We start from the raw sequence: 13922 nt of genomic DNA, 5'->3' as shown, positions 1-13922 counted from the left end.
TTGCCAGTCTCTGGCAATGAATTCTCAGGTTAACAGCAGCCTCAGAGACAGCCTGAAGAATCAGCAATTATTTACTTTACAAAAGAAGGCAGTTCCTTGTAACGCTGCCTCAGAAAATGTAGTCCCACCAAGAGCTTTATGGCTTCAGGGCAGCTGGATTTGATTATTAATTTGTCTGCTACAAAGACTGTCTTCTAAGGACAATATTTGGGAACTGAGACTCTTTATACTCTGATTTATATGTTAAATTAAACAACAGCTATAATGAGGACAGGCTCTGACTGAAAATACAGATCGTCATAAAGAAGAATGGAATGGATATCTTGAGTCAAGTTTTGGCCCAGGACTTATTGCATCAGAATCCATCTGTGTTGCAGATGTCTGGCGTGATCTTTGAAATACCAACCAGGGGCAATTTGCCCAAGGCCAGTAGATGTTAAAAACCCCCCAAGAAATAAGGCATTAATGTGAATTCCAAAAGTTTGTAATGGTTGTACATCAAATTTATTCTGACATCAGAAAAATTAAGCTATTCTGGAAATCTCAGCAGGCACTTACCTGCCATGTCAGGTACCCAGATAATTTTTAAAATCTGGCCCCACTCGAGGACTCAGTTTCCTGTTTCTGAAGTGGTGAAATAGCTCTTCCCTACTTAACAGGGGTTCTGTGAAAAGAAACACATGTACTGAGATATACTAAGACATTCTGGTAATGAGAACCATGGAAATAATTAAATTAAGCATTCTCCTTGCTTGGGAATACTGGAAATTGCATTCTGGAATTTGCAGAGCAGAAAATCAGTAAAAGGAAGGGAACAAACATAAATGAAAACACATCTTGCCCTAACTAAGTCTTTAGTCACTGTGGGATTTAGGGAAGATCTAAACCTTTGTGCCAACATTTTTCCCTTTCTTTTGTTTGTTGCTGTTATTTTGTTTTTAAAACATCTTCCATATCCCTCTCATGAATACCACCTCTCCTGGAGCTACCTGGAAGGTACAAGCAGAACTGAAGCGAAATGTAGAGCACAGGGCTCATCTACACTGCTCTGCTCAATCCTAAGCGTTAATGAAAAGAAAGCCTGAGGGGAAGGTCTTTGCACTGTAGCTGAAACCGATGTGCAGTAATGTTTCCAGCCATCCCTGAGCTTGATACACTTGAGAGGTGAAGTAAGGCAGAGATGACCTTAGGCTATTTTCATGTCCTTTTTGACTACCTCACTTCCACATGGGCCCTAGTTCAAAAGAAGGGATTTGTGTCTGCACCATCATAAATCAGAGCAGCCCCAGAGCTGCTCTACTTCTGGCAGCAACAGTGGCCTTGATCCCCACTAAAAGGAACTTTATACCCTCTTTACATTGCTGATGCCACGCAAAAGGGAAATGGAGCAAAGCAAAGCTGATTCCTAGGGTGATGGTACATCTTTTTTGGTTTCTTTTCTTTTCTTTTCTTTCAGGAATCTATGTACATTGAAGAATCCTCAAATAAAACTGGTGTGATTTCTTTGATTTTCTCTCTGAAGGAAGAAGTTGGGGCACTGGCTAAAGTTCTGCGCACATTTGAGGTAAATATTTTCCTTCAGAAGACCTGGCTAGGTCTTTACATTTTTGCATTGCAGCGACATTTGCTCAGGGTATTTGTGATCGTGTTTGTAATTCCATTTCATTGCCATAATGGGGGAAACCAGCATGCGGTTCTTTTCTGGGGTTAAAATCACTTAAAGTCCTGGAGCAGAGGTGGCCTTTTAAAATTAAAATTTGAGTTCAAACTTTTAAATTAAACCCTCTACTTTTAACTGATATGAATGTGGAAAAAATGCATTTTCTTCATTTAAGAAGGAGATATTCCACTGTAACTGCTTGAGTAAGAGGTAGAAGTGAATTGGGCCATAATCTGAGGTTGACGTCTGAGTATGTATATGCATATGTACACATATATATATGTGTAGACAGGCAAATATAACCTGAATGTGAGCCATGTGACTCATAGTGCACATGTTGCATGAAGTATTTCTACTGGGGACAGCTACCATCCTCTTAGCCCCTGTTTACCTCAGTAAATCTGATATAAATAAGCCCATCATCTCCCACTGTTGGTACTTCTACAGAGGGAGTAGACAGTACCTACAAAACAGAACAAAAATGTCAGCATTTTGCACTTTGTTCACTCCAAATGAACTCAGCAGCTTGTACTGACTGATTTGGAAAGCTTTGGGGGAAACGAGGAGCCATTTACCTTTCAGGACATCCTATTTATTCTTCCAGAAATATTTCCCAGATGTCATGGATGCTGTTTAAAAAGCACAAAATCCTTGCAATTCAGGATGGCTGTGTTGCAACACACACAGCTGTGTACTCTGTGCTCCAAGCAAATACACTGTTATATTGGTTTTGTGACTTTTTTTTTTTTTTAAGAACATCATCATGTAATAGTCGTGCCTGAAAGCAGCTCTTTCTATAGAACATTGTAAAAAGTTGTGGCCTGCATACTTTCCATTCATAAACTGAATTGACTAGGGAATGAAAGGTTTGTGTGGTATTAGTACAAATGAAAAATAATTGTGAGTTATAGGACATATTTGATTCATTAAGATGAAGGGAAATTCATACCAACGGCAGCAGAGCTAGTCTAAATCTGACCATTGTAATACAGTCCTGCAAAATGTCCATATGTTGTCAGCGTGCATGTCTGTAGGTGAACTAAGGAGGCCTGTTGATATTCTCTTGTTAAATGCATTGCTGTCTACTAACCAAATTGCTATCAGCCTTAAAGGAAAATCTGCAGGGGAGCTAGTATAAGAAGGAGAGAAATAGCCACTCCTTGCATATGACTTTTCTTGCCCCAAAGCAGGTACCTAAACTAGACTGGCTGCATCATAGTTTTCTCAAGTGACCCTGACAGCAACCAGAGGGGATGGGGCTCAGTAAAGATATCCTCACTGTGGTGGTTTCCCATCCTGATAAGGCCGATTCTTTCTGTGCAAGCTTGCAGTCTCCTCCAGCACCAAGGTTTGACAAGAGACTGGGCAATAGGAGTTCTTATGCCAGTTTTCCATGCTTTTGGCAGTGTGGTAGGGCTGGAGGGAAGGGATTTAATGGTACAAGCCCGACCTGCAGCTTCAGCTTCTCAGGGCTGTCATGAATTAATGCATGAGCGCTGGGGTGTGTAAACCAGAGCAGCCCTTGGGCTGTTCTAACTCAATGCAAAGGACCTTTCCCTGTGTACAGCTGCATAAGACTCACAGGCATGCACAGCTGAGACAACCCTCCACCCTTTCCCACCCAGGCCACAATCACGGTGCCTCAAGAGACGCAGACTTTGTGCTTGGAGACATCTGCAGCAGAGACGGGGAAGGTGGTGATACACAGATGAAGGGTGGGGACAAGGAGGAAGACTTCAAGAGGGTTTTTTCCTCTTCTACCCCTACCCTGCTTGATAAAATCAACTGTGAAGTGCAGGTTAGATGCAGGAGTTGGTCTGGACCCTCTGTTGGTGGGCTCCTCTGGGCAGGGAGACCCCTCGCCTTGTCCTGAGGGTTTCTGTTGATGGCTTAGTGCTGGCCTGGGAAAACACGGCGGATTTGTCTCAGAGGGGTTGCACAAGGAGGAGATGTGGGGATGGCTGCTCTGGCTGTTTCTGCCTCACACAACCACATGAAGTAGGAAAAAGGAAAGCACAAAAGCCACAAAATATGATCAGACTGTTTCCCAGAGCGGACATGGTGCTGCAGCCACTTGGCCCCTGCAGAGGGCCAGAACTTGCACAGCCGCTCATGCTGATGGCCATGCGTGGTGTGTTCAGATCCCCTCTGGCCCTTGCTGGGGCTGGGGACTGCCCAGGCTGATGGGGTCTCTCTGGACACTTGCGCGTGGGAATGCAGGCGGAGGACGCAGCTCAACCCTCTCCTCCTCCCAGCTCACGCTTGGGAGTGATTAAAGGACAGTGCCTCCAGCACCGGCTTTGAGGATTTTGCCTCTTCTCTAGCCAATTTATAAAACCACTCTGGGACATGAAGAGGGAAGGAGGAGGATTAAGAGAGCTGTAAATATGAGTCTTGAAAATAAATCCTTTCTCGAGACAGGGAAGAAAGCATGGAAGCAATATCCAGACTGAGACACAGGGAACAGACGGAATACCTAAAGAAAGGAGAGATCTCGTGGTGCCATCAGCACCTGTAAAGGAAGTGTCTGTGTGGACTTGGGGAGGTTCATCCTCTCCTTTAAGACCTGGAGGAAAAAATCTGTGTTACTTTGGGTGGGCTGTTCAGTCACTCTTGTGTCCCTGCCTGGGATGCAGGAGCAGCTCCTCACTCCCAGATTCGCATCCTGCCCAAGTTCTGCTTCAGTACTGGGGTGAAACTTGGCCAGGCATTAGCCCCCCATGACAGCTTGATCTCCACACAGAGCAAGAGCCCAAAGGGAGCTGCGCTGTGCTCCAGCCTGGCCCTGCACCTGGATAACAGGAGGTCCAGGACTGATGGCAAATCAAGCACCACTCCTACTCCCCAGTCCCGACATAATCTGTGCTTGCCCAGGAGGCAAACCTCCCAGGGAAGGAAGCAGTGTCCAAATGCAGCCCAGATGAACTGGGTAAGCCCCCATTGTGAGCCAAATGGACTGAAGGTGGGGGAACCTCATATCCAGGTGGGTGAAGGCACAAGGCCAATGGCTACAGAGAGAGGGCTTGTGGCACAGAATTACATCCAGTAACTGAGACACCAAGTTTAAGAGAATTTCAATGTGTTTTGGGGAAATATTAATGTCTGTCCTACTCAAACATCCCTCAGGGTTGCTCATGCAGTTGATAGTTCTGCATGCTCTCATGTTTGTTTTTTTTCTCAAAGACACAAACTCTTGTCTTCTGTTCAGATCCCAGTTGCACACAAGTATATGGCTACAGTGAAAACTGTAGTTTTTCCTACGTAGCTTGAAGGTTTTTTTCTGAGGAATCTTCTCTATGTACTCAGCTCCTTCTGTCTGCTGGCTTTATGTCCAAAATATACTTGATTATATCCACTTTTTTCTTATGTTTACTCTTGATTCATATTCTATCTAATGTGTTTCGGTGCTGGACCAATGCACAATGTCCAAAAAGAGCAAGCAGTTTGTATGGAGGAAGGGCTGGACTCTCAGAAGGGCAGGTACATAATTAAAGAAATACTATATGGGTTTTTAAGCTAAAAGCATTTCTGTCTTTAAACACAAGCCCAGACCACATCTGTGGAAGGGTTCAACATCCACTATGGGTGGGAGGAGAGTCCTTTCCTAGTCTCAGACACAAAAATAAGCAGCACTCAGGAAGACCCTCCCAAACACCAGACCTCAGCAGGCTCCTAAGCTCTTCTGTCCCTCGTCTCTTGTCTTCCCTCTCTTTTGCAAATCCTTGCCTGGCTGTGTGAATCTGCTCCTCCTGGACTGCTCTGCACCCAGGGTGCCCTATGCCACTGTTGACAGTAGAGTCCCTGCAGTCCCTTCTCCACCTTCCCTGTGGAGAGGCAATGTCTGCTGGGCCAGACTTGCCCTCTGACACATGCTGTAATGTAACAGCAGCTCAGTGATACCCAGGAATAAGCAGATTGTTAAAACTGAATCCACTTTGCTTCCACACTAGCTGCTCTGTGTGTATGTTGGGATGTGGTAAAGATTCACTTTCTGCTTATCAAACACAATTGTTTTGCACTGAAAAAGCCATTTATCCACAATCTTTATCTGTCCTAGTGCACATACAGCTTCCTTATGGGTTCTGCTGGTGCAACACCTCTGTCCTCATTGCAGGCTTGCGGTTGGCCATAAAGACAGCACAAACCCACCAGCAGAGTCTTTACACCAACTTCATTTTAACAGGACACGCTGTACACTAAGGCACTGCTTGCTGGAGCCATATGCTGTTTATTTGTCTCATGCTATTACAGAAGATGATCGCTAGGAAGCCAAAACTCAAATATTAATACCTTAGTCTGAAACAGAACATCACACATAAGTGAAATATCATGCTTAAAATCAGGAAGACAGAATAATTATTGTGCAGTTATGTTTCTTTTTTGATTCACTGGACAAATCAAAAAGCTATAGCGTACAAATTCAGGTCAGAAAAAGACAAATCTTCCAGGTTTCTTATCAAGACTGAAAAAGCAAAACAGCATTTTGGGTTAAATCAAATGTTACACTTGATGGGAATGTTTTTCTTTTCTCTGTAGTGATAAAAGCCTATTCATATTGAGATAACTTTTTTAAACAACAACAAAGTCCATTCTGAAAGAAAAAAGTGAAAAATATAAAGTTGTACCCCCTCAAAGACTGGAATTTCCAAAGTTAAATTAATCATTTAAAAATATCAGAACTAAACATTTCAGTATGCAAAAAAGGATTGCCCTCACTTTTAATTGAAGTTTTTAATGAATACTTGAATTCATGAATTCATGAATACATTAATCTCCTCCAAAGTTTTTTCCCTGATGGACATACAAGTAGTAGAAGACATATCAGCTGTAGTATGTGGCAAACATTGGGCTGGAATATATTACAAGTTTGCTCAACCCATTCTAGGAGAGGAGACTTCCATCTTCTCTTCACTGATGTGACCTTCCCAAACACAGAGCAGGACTTCAGTACAAGGTCCCGCCATCAGTGGTGTTACTTACAGTGGGTAGGGCTCTCGCTCCAAAGCCGCCCCGCTGATTTGCAACGAGTAGTACTCCTGCTCCCGGAGTAAGTTACTGCTCCGTGGGAGGACTGGATGAGAGTAACGGGCTGCACTAAATGAGACCCTGCGCTTTCAGAGCAAGTAAAGCTGACCGTGCTCTTTTTCTGTTTAGGAGCTTACTTTATCCAGCAGAAAGTCCAAAGTGACTGTTATCTCTTTGTCCCTTGGGAAGGTATTGGCTCTGCAGTGTTTTGGGTTGTTTCCAAATCAGGAGAAGCAAGCAGTCACTTTGGCCAGGGGGTGTGTTGGAGGTGTCCTCAGTGATAGGTGAACAGGCCAGTCATGACTCTCCCAAAAGACTTGTTTTTTCACCGCATTATGCATATGCACAGCTGCAATCATTTTATTACATCTGAACTGGCTGCTTCAAATCCCTGTCCTTGGTCTGAGCTCTCCTCTTTACAGGGCCAGGAGAGCAGGACTCCTTGATCTAGTAGAATCATAGAATCATAGAATGTTTTGGGTTGGAAGGGACCCCGAGAGGTCATCTAGCCCAACCCCCCTGCAGTGAGCAGGGACACTGCTAACCAGATCAGGTTGCTCAGAGCCCCGTCCAACCTGGTCTTGAATGTTTCTAGGGATGGGGCCTCCACCACCTCGCTGGTCAACCCGTTCCAGTGTTTCACTACCCTCATTGTAAAGAATTTCTTCCTTATATCCAGTCTAAACCTACCCTGTTTCAGTTTAAAACCATTACCCCTCATCCTGTCACAGCTGTCGCTACTAAAAAGATTTTCCCCATCTTTCCTATAGGCTCCCTTTAAGTACTGAAAGGCCGCAATCAGGTCTCCCCGCAGCCTTCTCTTCTCCATGCTGAACAAGCCCAACTCTCTCAGCCTGTCCTGATAGGAGAGGTGCTCCAGCCCTTGGATCTTTTTTGTAGCCCTCCTCTGGACCTGCTCCAACAGTTCCATGTCCTTCTTGTGCTGAAGGCTCCAGAGCTGGATGCAGTGCTCCAGGTGAGGTCTCACCAGAGCAGAGTAGGGGGGCAGAATCACCTCCCTCAACCTGCTGGCCACGCTTCTCCTGATGCAGCCCAGGATAGGGTTGGCCTTCTGGGCTGCCAGTGCCCATTGTTGGCTCATGTCCAGCTTTTCATCCTTCAGTACCCCCAAGTCCCTCTCAGCAGGGTTGCTCTCGATCCTTTCTTCCCCCAGCCTGTTTTGATACCAGGGGTTACCCCAACCCAGGTGCATGATCTTGCACTTGGACTTGTTAAACCTCATGAGGTTCACATGGGCCCACTTCTCCAGCTTGTCCAGGTCTCTTTGGATGACATCCCGGCCTTCTGGCGTATCAACCACACCACATGAGTAACCAACCAAGTAAACCAACATGAGTTTAGATAGATGACCGCCCTCTCGCTAGGTGTTTATACTGTGCCACATGCTGTCACATATGCTTTTTGGTTTGTCCCACTTCACGTGTTTTGTGGCTAGACTGTGCCGAATGCCTCATACCAAACCTTAGGGTTGGAGAAGAAGTGCGGAGTGATGGACACCAGGGGCTGCTCCAGGGCCGCTTCTGGGTCCGTTTGCCTCTGTGAGCTTGTCATGTGAGGAATGTCCTAGCAGATGTGAAGGAGAAGATGGGAAAGCACTGTCTTCAGCTGAGAAACAGGCCCTGGGACAGTAAAGCTGAACCAGACAGCTGCCTTTGCCTTCACTTTGGGAAACCATGGCTGAAGGCATCGCTGTAACTTCCTAACTCCCCTGATCTTCTGTGAAAATTAGGCACTGAATTTCTATTTATGCTTCTGAAAGTGTCCTCTTCAGGAAGCCCTGAAGTAGCCTGTGACAAGGGTTAAAAGCTCATGTCACTTTTTTTGTACCAGGGACGTGCAAGTAGATCCTTGGTTTGGGAGATTTCATCCAAGTTGTCACTGAATTAGTGCCACCCCATAGCACTGTCGACGGTTCTTCATCTGGTAACAATGTGTAGTCTCCTGATGAAGCCAAACTTACTTAATGACAACAGTCATGAAAACAAGCTGCAGATGGATTCCACAGCTGTACTTAGTTTTAGCAACCATATACAGGAGCATTTAGTAATGTGTAAACAGAAGGACATATGAATGTTATGGGAAGCAGTAGCACAAAACATTCCCAGAAAGTATCCATCCCCACTGAAAGCTTCCCCATGTAGCTATGAAAACACAACTTTTCTTTTCAGTGATCAGGCCATTAAACTCTCTGAGAGTGGGACTAAATTCCCTTGGCAGTGACCTCTGCAAGACTGCCGATGTAGCGTAACATCAGGCTGGTTTGATCCCACTGGTGTGGGGCAGCTGCAGCATGGGAGATTCTTGGTCAGGATGACATAACTGGAATAACCTGGGGAAGGGTCTGGAGCTGCATCATGGCTTCTGAGAGGAAGCCAAGTCTGCGATCCAGCACTGTGGGGTAAGGCAGACAGGGAGATGGGCAATCTCCTGCTGTGTCCAGTATTGCCTCTGTTGTAAATTGATATCTGTATCACTAATCCCATTCAAAAATCATGATTTACACAAAATGGACTTAGTTCTAACTTGATTTTTGAGCTCTGAGAACATCTTGAGACTTCTTTCTCTAATGGGGAGTGATAGAGATACAGTTAACTTGAATATCCAAATAATGAAAGCCAAGAACTTTCACCCCCAGGAGTGGAAGTTTTAAGAAAAAAGGCAAGAAATTTGGAATGCCTTCTGTTAACTTCAAGGGATCTGGCAATACTGTACCCTACCCCTGTGATCTCCATTAGATGTTACACCTAATGCTACCCTCAGTCCTCAAGGCAAAATCTGTTCTGAATTGTTAATACTTGCTAAAAAGTATATTAGAGGTGGACTAGTACACTGCTTTGAAATAGGTGTACAGCTACCCCTCCTCTACCAACACAGAAGCACTCCAGCAGGTACGTGGTTTTATGATAAGATGTGTCCATGTAGGAGAGACACAGCCTCTATGCTGGTCATAAACCTGAGGAGAAGTAGGGAAGCACCAACCTGCTGCAAGCTTTTGCAGCTGCAATGAATGATGGGGAAAATTCAGCAAAGTCACGTCTAATCTCAAGCCATGGGCTTACCTGATTCCTACCAGCTCTGAAATAGGAAAGAGATCAATGTCAATAGTTTGGGTGTGAATCCAGTCTCAAACATGTGACAGCCCAGATCTTCCAAAACCAGTTAGATTCCATCAACAAAAAGTAGCTCATAAATCATGAAGTCCCATAAAATAAGTACAGAATTTTTATTAGCTGTCTTTTGAAGGCATGCATTACCAAGATTTCAAGATCTAATTAAAAAAAAAAAGAGAGATTGAAAACTGGTCAAAATAAACAACCAACAAAAAAATGCCCCCATTCTCCTTTCTCAGGTAACCAGAAACTGGGGCTTTAAATTAAAGCATCCACTACTGTGAGAAATCTGATGCACTTGCAAAGTTTGGCAATACTGAGGGTACAAAAAAGTTTTGAACAATGTGAAACTATGAAGATTAAACACTAGATGGAGTAGTTGGACTAGAATGAAATTGAGATTTGTAAAGCCACTCTAGTAATAGAGCCATTACAAATATTTTGAAATCAGGGACTTAGTAGCAAGGCACAGTGTATGAGAGCATGTTTCTTCAGGAGCGCCAGTTCAGGGAGTTGGACATACGCTGCTGAATTCTTGCTTTGAAAGCAATGACCAGAAGGGTTCTCCCTTCAGCTTCTCTGCCGTGAGGTCCTGAAGCCTTGGCACAAGGAGGTAACGGGTTGGCTCTGCACATTGCTGAGCTGCAGGCACCCCTCAAATAAACAGAAAACTGCCTTCACGCTCTGCGGGAAGCTGTTTTGCTTATCCCAGGTGTAAGAAAAGAGGTGACTCTCTCCACGAGCTCCTTCCTCCCCATCTTCTTTTTTTTTTCTTTTTCCCATTCTCTTAGGTTGTGGCAATGCTTTGGGAGGATTGATGCTCCTGCTGCCTTAAGCATGCCTTGTGCCCACGCCACAGCTTGTCTATTCATTCCCAACCCCTGCATCATTCCCTCCATTTTGTGGGCACCGCTGTTTGTGCAGCTGCTCGCTGAGCCACACTGGAGAGCTGGTGCAGCAGAAAAGTCACCTGGCCATAGGAAAAAGGATTAGTTCAGGTACCTGTGTGATCTCTTGAACAGCTCCGCTATCTCCAGGGGAGGGATGCTGAGGCAGGGATGAACTTTTGTGGGAGGGAGGGAAGCGGGGGATAACGGCCACTGAAGCGATATCCATGTTATCACAGCTTCTGCAAGACGTAGAAAGCCCAGACAGAGTCTGGGACCTCGTTCCTCTGTGAATCTACAGAGACAGAATACAACACCCGGACACATCAGTGCAAGGCGAAAGTAAAGCAGCAGCTCAGTGTGCCTGAGGCGAGCCTTTGCACAGGGGGAGGTTTTACACCCGCTCTCCACCTCTGAGCGTGGCTCCACAGAGCAGCCGAACGGCCCTGGGCTTGGGGTGCCAGGCCCACACTGCTGCACGCTTCTCCACAGCATGGCCATGGTGAAGGGGCCGGCAGGCCTCTGCGCCTGCTCCCTGCCAAAAGCTTTCCAGCCCGGAGTCGTCTGAACTTCCAGCTCTGGGCCACCCCCACTTCCCTGCGCCTCACCAAGCGGGGGGTACAATGTGCGGTCTGTCTGTGAAATGGGGATTTGGAGGCCTAAAACAAATTGTCCTCGGGGCCCAGGACAGTGGCGGCCATTCTCTCCCCCAGACAGCCCCGCGAGGACAGCATCTCTCGAGAGCAGCAGTTGGCAAATGCACTTTTGACCTTTTCAACTTATTGTATTGGTATCTAGCCAAACAATTTAAGTTCATCTGTAGCGTGTGACACTCAGGAAACAGAGGAATGACATGCATGCTGTTTCCTAGCAAGTAATAAACTGCCTTTTGTGGTGGAGTGAATGAGGCCTTTGCCACTGATGGCCAGATGCCCCCCTGTGCTGTGCAAGCACTGAGAGGAGCAAAGAAAACCTTAAAGGGCTTGAGAAGCTCAAACAAGAGGGAGGTACAGGAAAAAAAGCTTCCCTCTTTCTTCCCTGTAGGTCACAAGTAGATCCTCACAGTGTTTTTTCATGGATAAAATCCTGACCCCACTGCAGCCGGGGATTTGACGCTGACACCAGTGGGGCCATCGTTTCACCCCATGTACTTTGGGGTCTTGTTAAGCCTGAATGCAGCAAACCATCAGCTTCGCCAGGGCTGCTGAACATCATGTGTCAGCTCCTCTGACTCTTCTGTGGTTGATCTTCGGGCCCAAATTTCCTCCAGGGGTTTGTCTATTCCTCCCAGGGGACAGAAGCCCAGACCTGGCCTCGGCGTGCCATGGCTGCGGCTCCAGTGTGAGCCTGACAGGAAGGTCAGGTGCTAAAGTCAGCACCAACTGAGATGTGTTTAAAAGGTTTTTCTGAAAAAAAAGAGAAAAAAAAAAAAGGGTAATATTTCCATATTCAAATTACACTGCTCAGGAAAAACATTTGAAAACATTTGAATTCAGCTAAACTGAGGAAGATTTTCCTGAACTCGTGTTTAAGTGACTGGAAAAATAGGATTTTTTGCTACTTGTCACTTTACACATTGACATGGTGGTATGGCTGAGGTCAGGTACCCACTGGTCATAGTCATCAGGACTATAGTTGCCAGTGATCCCTTTCTTCAGAGCTAGGAGGCACTGCTGCTTGTCAGATATTTGGTGAGATGGAATTTGAATTTCCCTGCTAAAGAAAAGAATTCTTTGCTGTGAGAGTGATCAGACTCTGGAGCAGGTTTCCCAGAGAGGTTGTGAAGTCTCCATCTGTGGAGATACTTAAAACCCAACTGGACACGGTTCTGAGCAATCTGCTCTAGTGGACCCTGCCTCCACAGACTGTCAGACTAGACGATCTCCAGAGGCCCCATCCAATCTTAGTGACTCTGCAGTTTTATGATTTTGTGATTCTGTGATTTAAAACACCCATGGGTTTTTTTTGCACAAACCTGGGCTACCTTTTTGGTGCAGACCCATGTTTCCCATTGAATCTCTGCCCAACACCTGCTCACAGCCCTGGAAACTGTGCAGGTGGCTTTGCAGGTGACTGGGCAGTGGCTTGGCAGAAGCTTATCTCACAGGGTGCCCAGCTGCTTGCTTTTCCAACCTCCTTTCAAGGTGCTCATAAATACAACATTTGCTTCTCATGAGAGGGTTCTCTACAGGTGGAACACCTACTTCCCATGTTGATCCTGGGGAAACGTTCTTGTCTATCCAGACAAGCTCCCATTATGTACTTGCAGTACAGGAGTCACCATTTACAATACAAAGACTGTCTAAAACTTGTATCCTGCTTCCACCTTTTTCAACGGTTTATGTAGTGCATGATCTTTATGTTGGTGCTCTGCACAAGAGTGAATCCCACATCCTTCTCACTCTTCTTTTTTGTCTCTCTTCCTGTTGTGAAAGTCCTCAGTCCAGTGGCCACCAGAAGCAAGTCTCTGCTTTTGAGTTATTTGGATTGTATAGTATGGGTTGTTGACTAACTCATGAATTTTAGCTACTCTTTATGTTATATTTCTTCCCCCAAACCTTGTGTGACCAAAATCTCTCTTTCTCATAGGAAAAAGGTATAAACCTGACCCACATTGAGTCTCGACCTTCCCGTCTCAACAAAGATGAGTATGAATTCTTCATTAACTTGGAAGGCAAGAATGTCCCGGCGCTGGACAAGATCATCAAGTCCTTGAGAAATGATATTGGAGCAACAGTCCATGAGCTTTCACGAACAAAGAAGAAGGACACTGGTAAGGATACACTGGCAAAGCTAATAGCAACAAGGAATATTTACATCACATACTTAAATGACTTCTTTTTCCTGTAGCAAAGGAGTTCCTCTTGGATCGTATGTCTGCATTTCCCGCACTCTGCCTATTTTGCCTATGTTGTAAGATTTTTTATATGAAGATTTTCTCTCAGTGTAAACTGCTGTGCTCCATCTCTTGCCATGCTTTTGGCTAGGTCTCCTGGGATCTAGTGTTATGCTGTTTCCTGATTGGTTGGCAGCACTCACAGTCTCTTAAAGACAGCCTTGTTGCAGTAGCTTGTTACACTACCTGCAGAAGTTAACAGGGATCAAAGGATGATCGGAGTTACAGGCTAAGGGCTCAACTTGTAAACCCCCAAGCAACGGTGCAGGAAGTTGTAGGAACATTCATTTACTGCTTCCGGTCTCTGTCCTATTTTAAACCAG

At 45.4% G+C, this 13922-nt stretch overlaps 1 protein-coding gene across 1 annotated transcript in view; it reads left to right on the top strand.

Moving 5' to 3' along the window:
* Positions 1-1456: 1456 nt before the first annotated feature.
* PAH (phenylalanine hydroxylase) overlaps positions 1457-13922 on the top strand; it is a gene marked incomplete at its 5' end in the record, with an annotated part of 34603 nt that continues 22137 nt past the window's right edge. The window contains 2 exons of the mRNA XM_009649250.2: positions 1457-1564; positions 13293-13476. Of these exons, the coding sequence (XP_009647545.2) occupies positions 1457-1564; positions 13293-13476 (292 nt within the window). The remainder of the gene's footprint in view (positions 1565-13292; positions 13477-13922) is intronic.

This window comes from Egretta garzetta, unplaced genomic scaffold, assembly GCF_000687185.1.
Source record: "Egretta garzetta isolate BGI_Z169 unplaced genomic scaffold, ASM68718v1 scaffold321, whole genome shotgun sequence".
NCBI classification, from domain to species: domain Eukaryota; kingdom Metazoa; phylum Chordata; class Aves; order Pelecaniformes; family Ardeidae; genus Egretta; species Egretta garzetta.
The sequence above is the reverse complement of the archived record's forward strand: the minus strand, read 5'-3'. Positions and strand labels throughout refer to the sequence as shown.